We start from the raw sequence: 18951 nt of genomic DNA on the forward strand, positions 1-18951 counted from the left end.
CATCCAGCTCTACACCTTGTTATCTCAGATGTGCTGTGGAAGTTTTTTGTCTTGTAGTCATCAGGACAGAATCACAAGAATGCCAGATCTCAAAGGGAACAACAATTTATTCTGCATGAGATGAGAGTGCTGATTGATGGCAAGTTGGATTTGACTCATCAAGGCACTGCCATGAGGATTTAACATCCACCAGTTTAGTTTGGTTGAAAAAGATGCAATGCATGGACAGTTATTTCTGTTTCCAAAGGAGAAAGTTCTGCATGTGAATAAATGTAGCTTCTAGCATAGGTAAACTGATAATGTTGAACTGGCTGTTAGCATAGCCCTTAGCACAAATCAGGATGGTTTAACAAGCATTGTTTTAATTGTGGAATCACATCTAATATTGGACACTAAGTTCGCAGTTTTGCAACCAGAGACTGGTTGAGTCAGTAATCTGCCTATTGTGAACAACTAAAGGGATGCGCTATTTGATACAATCCACCAGTTATAGGGATGTACAACCTAAAGTCACACCAACACGGGTGACTCCTCGCTGGGCTTGAAAGTGGCCTCGCAAATCACTTAGCTCTATCAAAGTACTACTGTTTCAAGAAGACAGTCTACCACCCCCTTCTCAACAGCAACAATGGCAGCCAGGTCAAAAAGGTAGGTTTTGAATAATGTCTGGAAGGGTAGAGAGTTTTAATGGGGAATTCCAGAGCTTAGAGCCTAGGCAGCTGAAAGCATGATCACCAAAGATGGGACAAAGGAAGTCCGAAACTGTACAACGTACCATTAGACTTCACTGTGTCTACCTTAATTCGCGAGATGTCTGGCGGTTCCACAAGCGCTCCTGCACCCTGCGTCTCTCCTCTTCTGCTGCCTTTTGTTTGTCACTTGCTCCAAGATTTATCAGACAAATAGTGTCATACAGCAAGTTGTCTTTCACCTCTCGGTCTAGCCTGGAATCTGTAGTGAAACTGGGGGAATGGTTCACCTGGAAGCAAAATGTAGGCTGTGACACAATCTGTTCATTATTAAACTACGTAAAAAAAAAACAAAACCACAAGTATCTTCTAACATTCGTTTGTTAAGGGAACTTTATCTTGTACTGTGGAGAAATTGACTGCCTGGTTTGACAAGAAGCTATATAAACAAAACTTGATGATATTTATCATTCAATAATTTAGTTGATCTGATTAAAAGCAGTGAATGAAGAACTACAGTTGGCCCCAATGGCTCTAACATTACTAAATAAATTGATTTTAGTTCTTGTTCCTGATAATATTCAGTGACTTTTTACTGTGAACGAAAATCAGAAGCTGAACTGCACTACAACAGCAGATCAGAGGCTCGGTACTCTGTGGAGAAGAGCTCACCCCAAACCCTTTCAAAACACCCCCCATAATTTACAAGGCTGGAATCTGGAGTGGGATGGAATACTTGTCAGCGGTCTTGGTAGGCGTAGCTGCAATAACGGTTAAGAGGCTACAATCATTCAGGACAAAGTAGTTTAGATGTTTTGTCCATGTCACGAGGTTCAATAGCCTTCCCAGTCTTCCCCATTGTGGCTGCAGGGTATTTGGTCTAAAGGGTGCACAGTCGTAAACTGTCTAGGTTACTTTGATAACATCTACCCTGTTATCATTGTGTGACAGTTCAGACACTCTGTCTTACCCTCAAATATCAGGCATCCCTTAAATGTCAGCCTTGTCCAGTGGGCAGGTAGTGTCATCTCAGAATCAAAAGGTTGTGGTCATCTCACCCCAGATACTTCAGCATGTAATCCAGGTAGTTCTTGCAGCGCAGTAATAAAGGATGCTGCGCTGTCAGGGGTGCTTGCCTTCAGATGAAACATTTCGCTGAGGTTCCACAAGGTGGTTCTAGTGGATGCCAATAAATCCCTGTCACTTATTGAAGAAGTCCAGAGAGTCTCCCCAACAGCCCCAAAGCAAATTAACTGGTGACTCATGTCATTTGTTCTTTACATGCCCCATACAATTCACTTATGTCTTTTAAAAAATCACAACAGCAGCATACTTCAGAAACAATTAACTGCTTACGAACTACTTTGGGATATCTTATGAGTGTGATTAAGTGCTTTATAAAGGCAAATTCTTTCTCTCATAATGAGTTCCTCAAGTGCTCTGTATTTAGCCTTTTGATGCCAAAACACCTTGTTCAAAGCTTCACCCACCTCCAAGAGCCATGGCTTCAAATTGCGATCCATTAGGATATCAAATCCTAAAATCTCAAAACAGGCACTTCCAAAGAGGCGACTGGAGAAACAAGTCCGATAATTATGCTTTAGGATCGGATAGGCTGAAACTAAAGTCTTAATGATGACGTCTTCAATGTCTGCCCAAACCTTTGTTATGTCATGTCCACGTTGCTCCAACCATTTATTAAATGAGGACAGTTTTCTGCATAAAACAGAACACAGGATAAATGGGCTAACACAAAGACGTATGGACACTTCATTGGTTTCAATTAATACATTAGACATAACGTTTTTGAGTTGTCATTCCGGTAAGAATCTAGTACAGTGAAGAATCTAATACAGCTCTAAGAATCTAATACAGTGTGGAGCTGGAGGAACACAGCAGGTCAGGCAGCATCAGAGGAGCAGGAAAGTTGACGTTTCAGGTTTACACCCTTCATCAAGATTGAGAGGGGGAAGGGAGCTTGGAAATAAATGGGGGGGGTGGTGGGGGAAAGAAGGTGGGATGGTGATTAGTGGATGCAGGTAGGGGGTAGTGGGGATTGGTCAGTGGGAAGGGTGGGACAGGAAAGAAGATGGACAGGTTGTATCAGGTCAAAGGGGCAGGGATGAGAGGGACGGTTGGACATGGGATGAGGCCAGGGGGTGTGGAGATTTTGAAACTGGTGAATTCTATGCTGAGCCCATCAGGCTGTAAGCTCCTAAGGGAGAATAGGAGGTGTTGTTCCTCCAGTTTGTGTGTGGCGTCACTGTACACTGGAGGAGGTCCAGGATGGACATGTCACCAAGGGAGTGGGAGGGAGAGTTAAAACGGTTGGCAACTGGAAGGTGTTGTTGATTATAGCGTACAGAGCGCAGATGCTCTACGAATCGGTGACCGAGTCTGCGCTTGGTCTCACTGATGTAGAGGAGATCACATCAGGAGCAACAGATACCGTAGACCAGGTTGGAGGATGTACAGGTGAACCCCTGTCGGATTTGGAAAGTTTGTCTTGGACCTCAGATGGAGGTGACGGGGTGAGTTGTAGGGGCAGGTGTAGCACCTCCTGTGGTTGCAGGGAAAGGTATCCGGTGTAGTGGGGTTGGTGAGGAGTGTGGAGCGTATGAAGGAGCTGTGGAGTAAGCGGTCCCTACGAAAGGCAGATACGGGTGGGGAGGGAAATATCTCTTTAGTGGTGGGATCGGATTGCAGTGGGTGGAAGTGTCGGAGGATGCTGTGTTGGATGCAGAGGTTGGTAGGGTGGTATGAGAAGACCCAGGAGAAATCTGTCCTTATTTTTGTTGGGGGGGGGGCAAGGTTTTGAGGGCAGTAGTGTGAGAAATGCAACAGATGCAGTTGAGGGCATTATGAATCAATGGAGAGGGGATGTTGCAGTCCTTGAAGTAGGAGGACATCTGGGATGTCCGGGAGGGGAATGCTCCATCTTGGGAGCAGATGTGGTAGAGGCAGAGAAATTGGGAGTAAGGGATCATATTCTTGCAGGAGGGTGGGTCAAGATTGCCATGGGAGTCGGTAGGTTTGAAATAGATTTCAGAGCTGAGACGTTTACCGGAGATGGAGACAGAGAGGTCCAGGAAGGGGAAGAAGGTGTTGGAGATGGTCCAGGTGAACTTGAGGTTGGAATGATGTTAGTAAAGTTGATGAATGTTCAAGCTCCTCCTGAGGGCACGAAGCAGTCATCAATGTAGCGGAGGAAGAGGTGAGGGATGGTGCCAGTGTAACAGTGGAAGAGGGACTGTTCCATGTATCCTATGAAGAGGCAGGCATAGCTTGGATCTATACGGGTGCCCGAGCCACCTCTTTAGTTTGCAGGAAGTGGGAGGACTTAAAGGAAAACTTGTTGAGGGTAAGGACAAGTTCCATTAAGCGGATGAGGGTGTTGGTGAAGGGGGACTGGCGATAAGCCGATGAGGGTGTCGGTGAAGGGGGAACTGGCGTTAAGCCGATGAGGGTGTCTGTGGAGGGAGCACTGGCATTAAGCCAATGAGAGTGTCTGTGGAGAGGGACTGGCATTAAGCCGATGAGGGTGTCTGTGGAGAGGTACTGGCATTAAGCCGATGAGGGTGTCTGTGGAGAGGTACTGGCATTAAGCCGATGAGGGTGTCTGTGGAGAGGTACTGGCATTAAGCCGATGACGGTGTCAGAGGAGGGGGACTGGGTTAAGCATATGAGGGTGTCGGTTGAGAGGGACTAGTGTTGTGCCTTAGCGGATGTTCAATTTTAACTTCTATCCTGATACAATGGACTAATCGACATTGCAACATCTGTATCTATTGAATATTTTCAAGATGTTACAATTGAACAACGAGCAATTCCTATCTGTCGCTGAAAGCCAGTTGAAAATGCCAGGGTTTCACTGACTGGCATCTTTGAAATGGGAACACTGCCTGACTAGCACAACTAGCTTTGGTTACTGAATGGGCTGGCAGAAAATAATGACTATGGCACCAGATTTATGACAGAAGTAGAGCTCCTGTCAGATTGCAAAGGCTTTGAATTTAAGTACCAGGGGTTGTTATAAACCAGCCTGCTGTGCAATGATGCTTGGACCCATACGTTTCAAACCAGTGAATGACATCAGTTACATAGAGAGACAAGAGGAACTATGGATGTCCATCATAGAGTGGAGATGGCTAAAGGGAGAATTTATGAGAGGTATTCAAAATCATTAAGGTCTTTAACAGTGTAAATGAGAAGCAACTAAAGCCAGTGGCATGAGAATCACAAAACACGTCACAGACTTGAGGAAATTGGCAAAAGAACCAGAAGCAGCATGAAAAATGATTTTTTTGTTAGACTGCAAGTTGTTATGAAATGGAATACGCTGCCTGAAAGGATGGTGGATTCAAAGATCATTCACTGGGTCAAAATGTACGGATTCAAAAAAGAAATAGATGAAATTTCTTTTTCTAAATTGCAGGATTATGGGGAAAGAGTAGGGGAGTAGGGTTAATTGGGTATATCTTTCGAAAAGGCAGCACAGATATGTTAGGTTGAATGGCCTCCTTCTGTTTTGCATAATTCTCAGAGTGGTCAAGCACTGCCTTAACCCATCATCATCACGACAAGGACTCAATAAATGTGGAGCTGGAAAAGCACAGCCGGTCAGGCAGTATTCGAGGAGCAGGAAAGTTAACATTTCGAGCCGAAACTTTGACCTTCCTGCTCCTCGAATGCTGTCTGACTAGCTGTGCTTTTCCAGCCCCACATTTATTGATCATAATTTCTACTGACAACATTTCTAGGACCTTTTTGAAATATTTGCTGCATGTGACAAAAGATTGTAGGTTTACTGTTAGATTTTTCCTTCCAACCTGTTAAATGTACCTTTTGCTGCTCCCGTCCCCATCTCTGACAAAGTTCTTGCTGTGCTTGTTGATGGCATAGTTTGTCAAGTGCATGCAGATGTCATCCTGTCATCAACAAATAAAAGACTTCAATGGTTTGGGACATGGGTGATGTAAGCTCCCACCACGGTCTCACCTCCTCACCCTCCCACTTCCCAATTGTGTACTTTCACCAGGACTACAACTCTCCAAGACCTCCTTATTCACCAATTATGGTCCTTTGCACATCTCCACTTCTCATCCTTTTACCACTGGTGGCCATGCCTTCCAGCTGCCTGGGTCCTAAGTTCTGGAATTCCCTTACCCAAACTCTCTGCCTCTCTCCTGCTTTAAGATTCTCCTTAAAAAAAGAAATTACCTCTTTCTCAAAGTGTTTGGATATCTGTTCTAATACCCTATAGATCGGTATGTTAGAGTTTGACTGATAATGTTCCCATGAAGCCTCTTGGGACATTTCATTATGTCAAAGGGACTATGTATGTGCAAGTAGTTTTTGTTTTAAATCTTTCAAGGCCAGCATTTGTTGCCCATCCCTAATAGACATTGAACTGAATGGCTTGCTAGACCATTTTAGAGGGCAGTTAAGAGTCAACCACATCACATGTAGGCTAAACTCCATAAAGATAGCAGATTTCCTTCGCTAAAAGGACATAAGTAAACCAGATAGGTTTTTACAACAATAAATAATAGTTGTAATGGTCATCATCTCGGAGATTAACTTTATATTACAGATTTATTAATTGAATTTAAGTTTCACTGGCTGTTATGGTGGGATTTGAACCTATGTCCCCAGAGCATTAGCCTGGGCCTCTGGATTTACTAGGTTAGTTAAATTATGACACTGCCACCATCTCCCCAGTTAATTCAGGGATGCATGCCTTAAAGGCAACTATTGTACAGAGATAATATCAGTCTTAATACATAAATGAATCAAATCTGAGCTATATTAGCTCATGAAGGTCCATTGGTTATCTCCAGAAGTGGCAAACTTGACAGCTTTAATGTAAATCACTCCCCTATCACCACTAAACCTAAACATTTTCATTCCCCTGAAAGTACTTAGCTATCATGAGGTGAGGATTTACTACTCACTCTGCAGAGGCAAGGAAATAAAATAGAAATCATCACTAAGATTACTACAGTAATTTATTTTAGACACTCTCAGTGGGTATATGCACTATCACGTGGTCCTGAGCCAATCAAAACGATGAGGTATCAAGTTTGACTGCTGATTGGTTTTGAGTTAGATAATCTCAGATGGAGAAACTATTTTATTGGCCTCAGTACCCTTGGTCTGAGGAGGGAAATAATTCAGGCAAGACTTCCTGCTGGTGTGACTCATGCTGAAGTGGCTATATGAATATTGGGTGTAGATGAAGTAAAAATCCTAATCAATCAACAGTTTGTCCTTATGGGCCACGTACCTGCATAGAAATAGAGACTCCGTATTAAATTTGAATCTAGGTTTCCACTAATCCTCATGGGATATAGGCATTTTAAGTGAATGAGTAAAAGATTGACAGATGGGGTAAAATGTGGGAAAATGTGAGGTTTTCCACTTTCGCAGGAATAATAGAAAAGGGAAGAAAACGGAGTTAAGTCAGATCAATCATGATTTAATTAACTGGTAGAACAAACTCAAAGAGCCAGATGGCCTACTCTTGCTCCTACTTCTTATATCTCAAGTTTCTGATATTAATAGATTTTGTGTCTAGGATTAATTCACCAATGTGGCAAAAATGCTAAGAACAGGCCTTGTCAACTCCCAGGATCATGCGGAATGTAATTCCAAAGTTATTATTCCATATGGTCCACAGCTTAGTTCCTGCATTTTAGTCATTACTGACAAATGGAGGATGATCACTGAGTGAGGCAGTGGAAGTGGGTGGCTGGCATTTGTGGGACGTTACCCAACGTGAGTCAGCAGCTTTAAAATGGGTTGAGAGAAAAGGGATAAGAGAAAAGTAAAAGAACAGGCTTCTACATTCCCCTACCATGATGACAGCCGTGTCTCAGTCAGAAAATTGTGACTTTGAGCCTCTGTCTAGCAAGATGAGCACATAATCCAGTGCAGAACTGAAGGAATGTTGCACTGTCTGATGCACCATCTTTCAGGTGGGTACAAAAGATTCCATGCCACTATTTCAAAGCAAAGCAGCAATGTCCTGGGCTAATTACTATTTCTCAACCAACATCAAAAACCAAACACTGCACAGCTTTCGGTTGGAGCTTACTGTGCATTCCTACATTGTAAAGTGACTACACTTCAAAAGTATTTAACAGACTGCAAAGCACTTTGGTATATCTTGAAGTCATGAAAGGTGCCATATAAGTGCAAGTCCATCTTTCTCAGAAACAAAAGATAATGAATTGCAGATGCTGGAAATCTGAAACAAAAACAGAAATTGCTGGAAAATCTCAGCAGATCTGGCAGCGTCTGTGGAAAGAAACCAGAGTTAACTTTGTGGGTCCAGTGACACTTCCTCAGAACTTCAGTTCTGTTCTTCAGTTCTGAAGAAGGGTGACTGGACCTAAAACATCAACTCTGCTTTCTTGCCACAGATGCTGCCAGACCTGCTGCGTTTCTCCAGTAATTTCTGTTTTTGTTTCTATCGTTCTCACAACTATTTTAGCTTACTGTGAAAAAGGCTCCATGGTATATCCAGAAGCTGCAGATGACAGAAATGACATCAGTATACTCAGACACAATAACAACAATCTTATGATAACATGGGAAGGAACGTTACCAAGTTACTATTTGAGGGTTCACTGTACTTGCTGGTTGCAAACCTTGCCAGACCCTCGTTGTAAATATAGATTCGAAAGGGATCGCAGGACGTAACCAAGACGTAGACACGGAGGTCAAATTTGAAGCCATCGATGAGGAAAGGCTGTGAAACAACATTAAAGCTACATTAGGCAAGCTGTATGATACTCGTCATATATCAAAAACCATTTTAATGCCAAAGCACGAGTAACATAGGTACAGAGCAATCCAATTTTACTGGGATCATGTTAAGGTGCTTAGAAAGGACCAGTCCGATAACTATGAGTATTCTGTGCAAGTCTAGTAGCCTTGCTCTAAAAAGGAGCATCAGGGAGAAGGCAAGGGGGTAAACAACCAACAAGAATGACTGCAAGAATGAGGTACTTAGAAGAACAGGATAAAAGTTTGAATGGAGTAACCTGTCTGGGGAGAAGGGGCGTAAGTGTTTCAGCATATTCAGAAGAGGCAGAAAGACTGAAGATATAGGACAGTAGAAAGTGAGCCTATTGTACCAGAGTTGGTGGCAGTTCTTCAATGGAGAGACAATGCTGCAGTGGTAATTTCACTGGATTAGTAGGACACAGCAATGTTCCCTCTAAGGATGCACATTCACTCCAAGGTTCCATGTATAGCCATCAGCATCAGTATGCCAGTCATGACTTCCAGTTCCAAAAGTCAGCGCTGCACGTGGACCTCAGAGGCCCATGCAGCCAGGAAAAAAATGAGAGGGTCACTGATCCAGAGATCCAAGTTAATGCTCTGGGGGGCACAAAATTAAATCCCAACTCAGTCATTAAGTCGTAAGTTACTTAATAATTCTGGGATTCAAAATTGATCTCAGTCGATGACCATCAGTTATTTTTTTTAAAAATCACTAATGCTGTTTAGGGAAAAATATCTGCCATCTTTACCAAGTCTGACCAATGTCTAATTTCATACCCACAGCAATGTGATTGATTTTCAACAAATCTCTGAAATGGCTAAGAAACCAACCAAATTGTGGAATCACAGATGCTTGCTTTGGTAGTGATGCCCACATCCCATTGGGATTTAATGGTGGACAATAAGCAAATATTTTGCTTCTGTCTTCACTGTAGCGAATCTAAAAAATGTTCTTTTAATCAGGAGGTGGAAAGGAGAGAGAAACTTGATGAAAATACACTCACTAGGGGAGCAATACTAAACAAACTGATGGAACTAAAGGCTGGGAAGTCCTCATCTCAGAAGCTTAAAAGAAAAGGCTAAAGATGTAGTAGATGCACTGGTATTAATTTTCCAAATTTCACTATACTTTTGGAAAGATTGCATCAGATTGGAAAGTAGCAAATGCAACTCCTTCCCAAGAACAGACAGAAAATAAAACAGGAAACCATTGACCAATTAGCTTGACTTGATGTTTGTCATGCAAAAAGGTGTTAAAATTAATCGTTTCATGGATAGAAGATTGGCTGGTTGGCAGAAAACAGACAGTGAGAAAAAGTCTGGTAGATGGAGTAACTGGCAGATATGATGATTGGAGTCCTGCAGGAGTCTGTGCTGGGGCCTCTGCTTTTTATAATTTACATCAAAGAATTAGATGAGGGGAGAGGAGGTATGATAGCTAAATTTGCACATGACTGAAAGGTAAGTAGCAAAGTATGTTGAAGAAATTCACCAAAGTTCCTTAGAGAGTACCTACTAAACCTATGACCACTTCCATCTAGAAGGACAAGGGCATCAGATACATAGGAGCACCACCTCTTGCAAGTTCCCCACAAAGCCTCTCACCATCCTGACTTGGAAATATATCGCCATTCCTTCAGTGTTGCTGGGTAAAACCATAGATTTCCCTCCCTAAGGGCATTGTAGATCTACCCACAGCATGTGGACTGCAGCGATTCAGGAAGCTGGCTTATCACCACCTTCTGAAGGGCGACTAGGGACGTATAATAAATGCTGGCCTAGCCAGCGATGCCCATGTCCCATGAGTGAATAAAAAAAGAACATTAACAAGGAAGCAAACTGATACATATATTTAGGATAAGAGAGGGCAAAAATTTGGCAGATAGAGAGTATAAAGTGGAAAAATTTGGCAGATAGAGTATAAAGTGTTCACGTAGGCAAGAATAAAAAAGCACAGCATTACTTATATAGATAACAACTGCAGAACTACAAGGCGCAGAGTGATCTGGGTGTTCTAACACACAATTCATAAAAGATTAGTATGCAGGTATAGCAAATAATTAAACAGGTTAATGGAATGCTATCCTTCATTATGAGATGAATTAAATATAAATAAGGAAGTGGTGTTTCAAATATACAGGGCATTGGTGAGACCACATCTCAAATACAGTTTTGGTCTCCTCATTTAAGGAGCAACATAAACTTGTTGAAGACAGTTCAAAGGAAGTTTTACCTATCATGATGGGATTGTCTTTTGAGGTGAGGCTTGTTTCCACTGGAGTGAGCAGTGACTTGACTGACTGAGATATTTAAGTTTCTTAATGGTCTTGACAAGTGGACGTGAATAATCTACTTCCTCTTGTCATCGAGTCCAGAACTATTGGGCACTGTTTAAATTATTTTTCTCTCAGAGGATTGTGTGACTTTAGAACTCTCTGCCTCAAAGGCACTGGGAATGGGGGTCATTGAATATTTTCAAGGTGGAGGCAGACAGATTCTTGTTAGGTATAGGAATCAAATGTTATCAGGAGTAGATGGGAACGTGGAATTCGAAACATAACTAGATCAGCCATGATCTTATTGAATGGCACAGCAAACTCAAGGAGCCATTTGAAATTCACGTCTATATGTTCAAATGAATAAAATATTTTATCCAATGCAAATTAAACAATTATTTTGTTAGCTGTGGTTCAATGGGCAGGACTCTCATTTCTGGGTCAGAAATATAAGAACTAGGAGCAGGAGTAGGCAATTCAGACCCTCCATCCTTCTCCTTCATTTAATATGATCATGGCTGATCTCATCTCAGCCTCAACTCCACTTTCCTGCCAGATCTCCCTAAACCCTGAAGCCATTACTAATTAAAAATCTGTTTATCTCCTCCTTAAATGTACTCAATGTCCCAGTATCCACCGAATTCTGGGAGATTGAATGCCATGATTCACAACTTTTTCAGAAAAGTAATTTCTCCTCATCTGTTTTAAATCTGCCCTCCTTATCCTAAAACTATGACCTTTGTTCTAGATAATAAGAGGAAATATCCTTTCTACATCTAGACCATAAGACCGTAAGACAGAGGAGAAGAAATTAGGCCATTCAGCCCATCGAGTCCGCTTCTCCATTCAGTCATGGCTGATATGGTTCTTAATTCCATTCTCCCGCTTTCTCCCTGTAACCTTTGATCTCCTTGACAATCAAGAACCTATCTATCTCCATCTTAAATATACTCAATGACCTGGCCTCATAGCCTTCTGTGGCAACGAATTCCATAGATTCACCACTCTCTGGCTGAAGATATTTCTCCTTATCTCTGTGCTAAAGGGTCTTCCCTTTACTCTAAGGTGGTGCCTTCGGGTCCTAGTCTCTCCTACCAATGGAAACATCTTCCCAATGTCCACTCTGTTCAGGCCATTCAGTGTTCCTCTGTAACTTTCCATTAGGTCCCCCTCAACCTTCTAAACTCCATTGAGTGTAGACAGAGTCATAAAATGTTACTCATATGTTAATCCTTTCATTCCTGGAATCATTCTCGTGAACCTCCTCAGGACCCGCTCCAAGGCCAGTATATCCTTCACTATCTCTTCAGCTACCTCTGTCAGAACTCTTAGGTGTAGTCCAACTGGTCCAGGTGATTTATCCACCTTCAGACCTTTGAGTTTTTCTTGCACCTTCTCCTTGGGGATGGCCACCATACTCACTTCTGCCCCCAGACTCTCTTGAATTTTTGGGATATTACTCGTGTCTTCCACTGTGAAGCTCCCCATTACTACTTCTCCAGCGCCATTTTCCAGTGGTCCATTATCCACTTTTGCCTCTCTTTTGCCCTTTATATATCTAAAGAAACTCTTGCAATCTTCTTTTCTATTACTGGCTAGCTTACCGTCATATTTAATGTTCCCTCTCCTTATTTCATTGTCCTCTGTTGGTCTTTGTGGTCTTCCCAATCCTTTGGCTTCCCACTGCTCTTCACCACATCATATGCTTTCTCTTTCGTTTTTATGCTGTCCCTGACTTCCCTCGATAGCTGTGGTTGCCTCATCCTCCCTTTAGTATGTTTCTTTTTCCTAGGGATGAAGTTTTGCTGTGTCTCCCAAATTACTCCCAGAAACTCCTGCCATTGCTGTTCCACTGTCTTTCCTGCTCGGCTCCTCTCCCAGTCAATTCTGGTCAGCTCCTCCCTCATACCTCTGTAGTTACCTTTATTTAACTGTAATACCATTACATCTGATTCCACCTTCTCCCTCTCAATATGATAGAATTTACTCTGCAATTTATGGTCGGTGTCTCCTTAATCTCCCTTATCAAGTCTGCGTCATTGCACAACACTAAATCCAGAATTACCTGTTCCCTCGTGGGTTCCACCACAAGCTGTTCCAAAAGGCCATCTCACAGACATTCCACAAATTCCTTTTCTTGCGATCCACTACCAACCTGATTTTCCCAGTCCACCTGCACATTGAAATCCCCCATGATCATTGTAACCTTGCCTTTCTTACACGCCTTTTCTGTCTCCTGGTGTATCTTGTGCCCCAAGTCCTAACTAGCATTTGGAGGCCTGTAGATAACTCCCATTATGGCTTTTTTTATCTTGGCGGTTTCTCAAATCTACCCACTCAGATACTACATCATCTGACCCTACTTTGATTCTTGCTATTGATTTAATTTCAATATAGAATCAACCCCATCCCCTCTGCCCACCTGTCTGTCTTTTCAAAGGGATGTATATCCTTGGATATTTAGCTCCCAGTCCTTATCCCCTTGCAGCCATGTCTCCGTGATGCCCACCACTTCATACCTGCCAATTGCGATCTGTGCTACCAGCTAATTTACCTTAATTCGTATACTGCATGCATTCAGATACAACACCTTCAGTCCTGTATTGATTATCCCTCTTCTCATTGTCAGTTGTTTATCCAGTGTGCTTGAAGTTTGATTTCTAACCCTTTGAAAACACTCTGTCTTATTTTGTGTGCTGGAGACTTTAATAACGTCTCCTGGATTCTCCTTTCCTTTCATTTTTTTCATATTTTTCCATTCAGTTGAATCCAACCCCACAAATGTTAACCTACTGCTTTGTTTCCACTGGCCATTATACTCATTGGAGTTTTACTCTTCCTTTCATCCTCACTTTCTAGTTTAAAGTCTTGTTGACAGTCCTATTTACCCTTTTCGCTAGAACATTGGTCCCAGCTCAGTTCTGGTAGAGACTGTCCCAACGGTACAGATCCCTCCTGTTCCAATACTGATGCCAGTGCCCCATGAAATGGAACCCCTCTATCCCACATCACTCTTTTAGCCATATGTTTACTTCCCTTATTCTCATGTCCCTATGCCAATTTGAACGTGGCTCAAGCAGTAATCCAGAGATTATAACCCTTGAGGATCTGTTCTTTAATTTAGTTCCTAGTTCCCTATAACCCGTAACAGGTCCTCTTTCCTAATTTTGCCCACGTTGTTTGTCCTAACACGGACCACAACAACTGGATCCTCCCCTTCCTTCTCCCATCTACTTTGTCAGTCCTCATTAGCATCTAATGAACCTAAATTAGACCCCCTCTCATTCTTCTGAACTCGAGAGAATAAGCCTAAACTGCTCAATCTGTCTTTATAAAACAAACCCCTCATCTCCAGAATCAATTTAGTGAACTTCATCTGAACTGCCTCCAATTCAGCTAGATACGTCGTTAAGTAAAGGGAGTAAAATTGTATGCCGTACTCCAGGTGTGAGCTCATTGATACCTTGTACGGTTGCAGCAACACCTCCCTACTGTTCTACTCTACTCCTTTAGCAATAGATGCCAAAATTCCATTTTCCTTCCTTTGAATTGATCCCATTTTGTTGACAGCAGTGTTCCTGCGTTTGTTCCTTTACAACAGCAGCTATGCTCAAAAAATAACTAGTTGATTGTAAATTGTTTTAGGGAATCCGGAGGTCATGAATATTATATCATTACAATGTTTCCTTTCTTTACTTCCTGATCTAATTGTGCAATGATTCAGTGCTTGTTTGTTATTACTTGAGTCTGTTTTTGTGTGGAAACTTGATGTATGTTTTAATACCTTGGAAATGTACTGCTGGCAGATCAGGCGGTCTCCTTGTTTAATGTCCTTTAAGTTTCTGGTAATGAAAATCCCCCGACCCTGGCACCCACAGTCTGGTTTACAGATATACGTCTTGGTCTTCTTCATCCTGCAGCAGGCCTGAAAATCCCCAAAACTGTGAAGTATACAAACAGAATATTTTAAAGGTCACATGACAAAAACCCAGACAACATCAGCAAATAGAAGTTTCACCTTCAAAGTCCCAAAAGGTTGCAACTAAAGACTAAATTTATCAAGTCCTCGGAGACCCAAGCACCAATTCCAATGAACCCACCATCACAGCTACCAATTCCCCAACTCAAACAGCAAGAAACTATCTTTTTATCCAACATCTTCACAAGATGATTACACAACACAATACAATGTTCCAAAAAAATAGCAGTACGACCAAATGACCAGCTAAGTGGGGGAATTTCTTCCAATCGTTTGGTCAAACTTCTCCCTGAACAAATATCATTAAAAAATCCAACTGTGAAAATTTGCGGGGGTGGGCTGCCAATGACTCGTTACCCCTCACCCTGGAAGTAAACAGGTGGGTGAGCTGAGTGACACAAAACAAGTCATAATGCACCTTGGGAAGCTAATTAACACAAACTAGGGCTTCCACCCTCACCCTCCCACCTTCCTGAGCTGACGCCAATCTGCTTGGCCAGCGGCTGCCATAGTCCTAGCACTGCCAGAGCTCAGTGGCCACTGCCACTAATGGGCAGACCCGGAAAGCAGCCTCAATGGAGCCCCACATCCAGTTCAGTCTGGGGTATTGGGAAAGGATGGGCTTTGCCAGTTTAGGGAGGGTGGAGAGGAGGCTTTTAGAGTAAGCAAGGGTAGGAAGGAAGAGGGTTACTATTGCCAATGGACAAAGGACACCTTCAAGTTAATATACCTATTCCTTCCTGCCATTTTAAATACACAAAGAAATGCATTGCCCACTTGCATCAGCCTACCCATGGTAAGCGTATAATGGAGTGGGCAGGTAATACTGGGTTCAATTGATCTTTTAACAAACTCTTAACATGCCCCACCTTGCCAAAAGCACATCCGGTGGGAGCATGTAATATCCATCCCTGTAGTCTGTTCAACTCATTTCCATTTGTATGTGCATTCAACTATACAATTACATTTCTAATCATTTATTATTTATGAGCTGCTTTTGCAGTATTATGAGAAATGAAATAAGGCATTGTATAAATACAAGTTCGTTTTTATCTTCACCCAACAACCAATGATCTATTCCATTGTCAATCCTAAGTTCACTCACTCAGCAGGTAAACACCATGTTCGTGGGAAGATGTTATACTCCTTTGGGAAAAGTTTCAGCATCCTATTCAAATTTCGGGCCAGTAGATCTTTCCTGCAAATCTCGCTCATTCCGGGAAAGTGATTGATCTTCTGCAAAGTGGAAAGGAAAACAGAAATCAACAATTGGCACAGGTAATAACCCCAAAAGGAAAGAGAAACACAGATCAGGAACAGCTGGAGAGAATGTGAGTTAGATGCGAATGTACAAACTAGGAGCAAAAATAGGCCACTCAAGCCTGGTCTGTAATTCAGTAAGATTATAGTTGATCAGTCTGTACTTTAAACTCCACTGTCTCATCTATTCCCAATAATCTTTACTTGCCTTGCCAAACAAGAATCTATCCAACTCCATCAAATTTTGAGGTAGATGGCCTAGAAGCATGCACAACACTCTGACAGAAACAAAAATCTCCTCAACTCTCCTTTAAAGGGGAGACTCCTAATTTTTATACAGTGTTCCCTACTTCTGGATCAATAACAAAAAAAAAATCCTTTCCATGTCCACCGGTCAAAACTGTTCAGGATCTTACACACTTCAATTATGTCAATCCTCGCCCTTTTAAACTCCAGTTAAAAACAAGCCCAGCCTCCCTAACCTTTCCTCATAAGAGAACCTGCTCATTCCAGCCATCAAATTACTAAACCTCCTTTCACTGTCTCCAATGTGTTTACATCCATCTTTAAGTAAAGGATCAAAAACTGCAAACAACACTACAAATAGTTCAAAAGATAGTAAAAAGATTTCATGGAGCTTCAGTATGAAAACTTTGGATAGTAGGATAAAGGCTGAGGAATACCTTGAGTTCTGTAACATAGGGTATTAATGAAAGAGAGATGATTCGGTGAACCATTGTTTCAGCAAGGAGAGTGCAGAACGTTTACAATAGTGTGGCTATCGGTGGGAAGAAACAAAAAATGAAGTTTCAAGAAAGAAGTAACCACTGTAGTATTGAATACAAAAAAGGTATGACTGCAACGGAGACCAGACAAGCATGAAACTAGAGATGAGAGAAGGATCATCTATCAGATTTCTTGTAATGAAATTAAAAATTCTGAGAAATCCTTGCTTCATGCAAATATATAGCTTAAAAATAATAATTAAAAGACATCATAATAGCAAGTGGCGATCAAGGATAGTTTAGAAATTACTGCTCTTCAGAAACAAAATGCCAGATCAATATTTTTGTTCATCTAACCCCAAACACTTAATGTTGCTACTTTTTTCCTGCCACTTCCAATGCCGTGAGCCTGACCTGAAAATTTTTAATCTCCATGACTTTTTCATGAGAAACAGAGCAGTCAGTCCAGTACAAGATGCACTCTTCATCATCCCCAACTTCCTTCAGTCCATATCGACGAGCTGCACGACGAACTGGAACACAAGATCAGAAATATTGTTACTATTAATATTTAGTGAATGTAAATCTCCAGAGGCAATGGTACAGTCCTCATTTGCTGCCTTTCAGATGATTAGTCCACCACTTGACACGGCTCAGCAATGTGTAGCATTGTTTGTGTCTCTGAAAGTGCACAAGAGAATTGTAGTTTTGACCCATTTGCCATATGAGAGAGAAAGGGAAGAGAAGGAGCGTGTGAGAGAGAGCAAGAGAGCAAGAGACAGACAGAAGAAATCCAGAGAGATGGAGACAGAGACAGAGATAGAGATAGAAAGATAGGGATTGAGACAGAGATACATATGTAGAAAAAGACCAAGAAAGATAGAAGTGAGGAAATAGAGCTTGAAATATAGAGACATAGAAAAAGAATGCTAGGCACAAAAGAGGCAAAGGACAAATGCATATTTCAGAAGACCAAGAGTGGAACAGATAGAGAAGGGAAAAGAATAGGACAAAATTAGAGAAAAAAATGTTTTATACAACTTTTATGGATGAATTCAGTATTTAATTGCAAATTAAGTGGAATGGACATCTTCACATTCAATAAACTACACATAAGGAAGAGTCTACCAAAATATATTTTGGTCTCTAAGTCTTATGTACAAAGGAATAGTGTGATGGGTAAATACGTTGCTTGGTGTAAGTCAGTGGCAGATACCAGGAAACTCCTTATTCAATTTGCCAGTTGACATTGAATTATCTAAATAACTCAGTTATTCAGATTGAGGCAGCAATTGAGAGACGCAATATATATCTGATTGTCCAACCATTATCCAACAGGTAGTGAAGGTGCAAGTTGGAAAAGGACGAATTAAATGGGGTTCCCGTTTGACTTACAGTGTAAAGTCCACATGTTTGGACTCTAGGAAAACAATGGTTAGTACAAAGTTGAACAACCACTCAACGCTCGCTGTCTAAGATCACATATGGCACAAGACAGTAGGAGGTTACCAAACGTTGTATCCCAGGAGAGGAAATAAAAACTTTAATGGACAAAGATCAATAAGCACTGAATACACCTGTATGATTCTCTCCTGTTCCCCATCCCAATAACCCTAATTTAGTAATACTCACCACTTTCATACTTGCAATTAAGCAGATTTATTCCAACACACCTGAAAGTCAAAAGAGGCAGAGATCTCAACAAAATAGGTATTATGAAGTTCCCTGTAAAAGAAACTGACTGGTTTGTGCTCAACATTGCTGAAGAATGGCAGAGTCCCAAATTCAACACAATGGGGATACAGGGAGGAGTGTGTCACTTAATGTGCAAGTACCAAGGCAGAACATATCAGAGTAGCAACCTGCAGAGTGTAAATGAGTAGAGAAAAACAATGGAACCTGTGACAGAGTGAAATGAGATGCTGGAGCAAAGTGACAGATCAACAAGGCAAGAGATTTTATGTACATCTTGTCCATAAATGTGAGCAAGATTTGGAGAGTCTCACCTGATAGAAAAACAGTTTCATAGCATCCTTGTTCAAATTCATTCATGTGAAACAGTAACCATGAGAGACAGTGGTCAATGTGAGGGAGCAATGGAGGTACACTTGTCAGAGTGGGTGGGGGAAACAGTGAGACAGACCGGTCAGAGTGGGTGTGGGAAACAGTGAGACAGACCGGTCAGCGTGGGTGGGGGAAACAGTGAGACAGACCGGTCAGAGTGGGTGGGG

The 18951-nt window shown here is 41.8% G+C and overlaps 1 protein-coding gene across 1 annotated transcript in view; it reads right to left on the reverse strand.

Annotated features, from left to right (window-relative positions):
- LOC109927398 (tubulin tyrosine ligase-like family, member 6) overlaps positions 1 to 18951 on the reverse strand; it is a 49130-nt gene that overhangs the window by 22798 nt on the left and 7381 nt on the right. Inside the window, exons 3-10 of the mRNA XM_048617087.1 lie at positions 18353 to 18393; positions 17135 to 17253; positions 15841 to 15971; positions 14541 to 14697; positions 8299 to 8442; positions 5532 to 5617; positions 2180 to 2405; positions 798 to 979 (exon numbers count right to left, since the gene is read on the reverse strand). Coding sequence (XP_048473044.1) covers positions 798 to 979; positions 2180 to 2405; positions 5532 to 5617; positions 8299 to 8442; positions 14541 to 14697; positions 15841 to 15971; positions 17135 to 17253; positions 18353 to 18393 — 1086 coding nt within the window. The remainder of the gene's footprint in view (positions 1 to 797; positions 980 to 2179; positions 2406 to 5531; positions 5618 to 8298; positions 8443 to 14540; positions 14698 to 15840; positions 15972 to 17134; positions 17254 to 18352; positions 18394 to 18951) is intronic.

The sequence above is a fragment of the Rhincodon typus genome, chromosome 36 (assembly GCF_021869965.1).
Source record: "Rhincodon typus isolate 14 chromosome 36, sRhiTyp1.1, whole genome shotgun sequence".
Lineage (NCBI taxonomy): Eukaryota > Metazoa > Chordata > Chondrichthyes > Orectolobiformes > Rhincodontidae > Rhincodon > Rhincodon typus.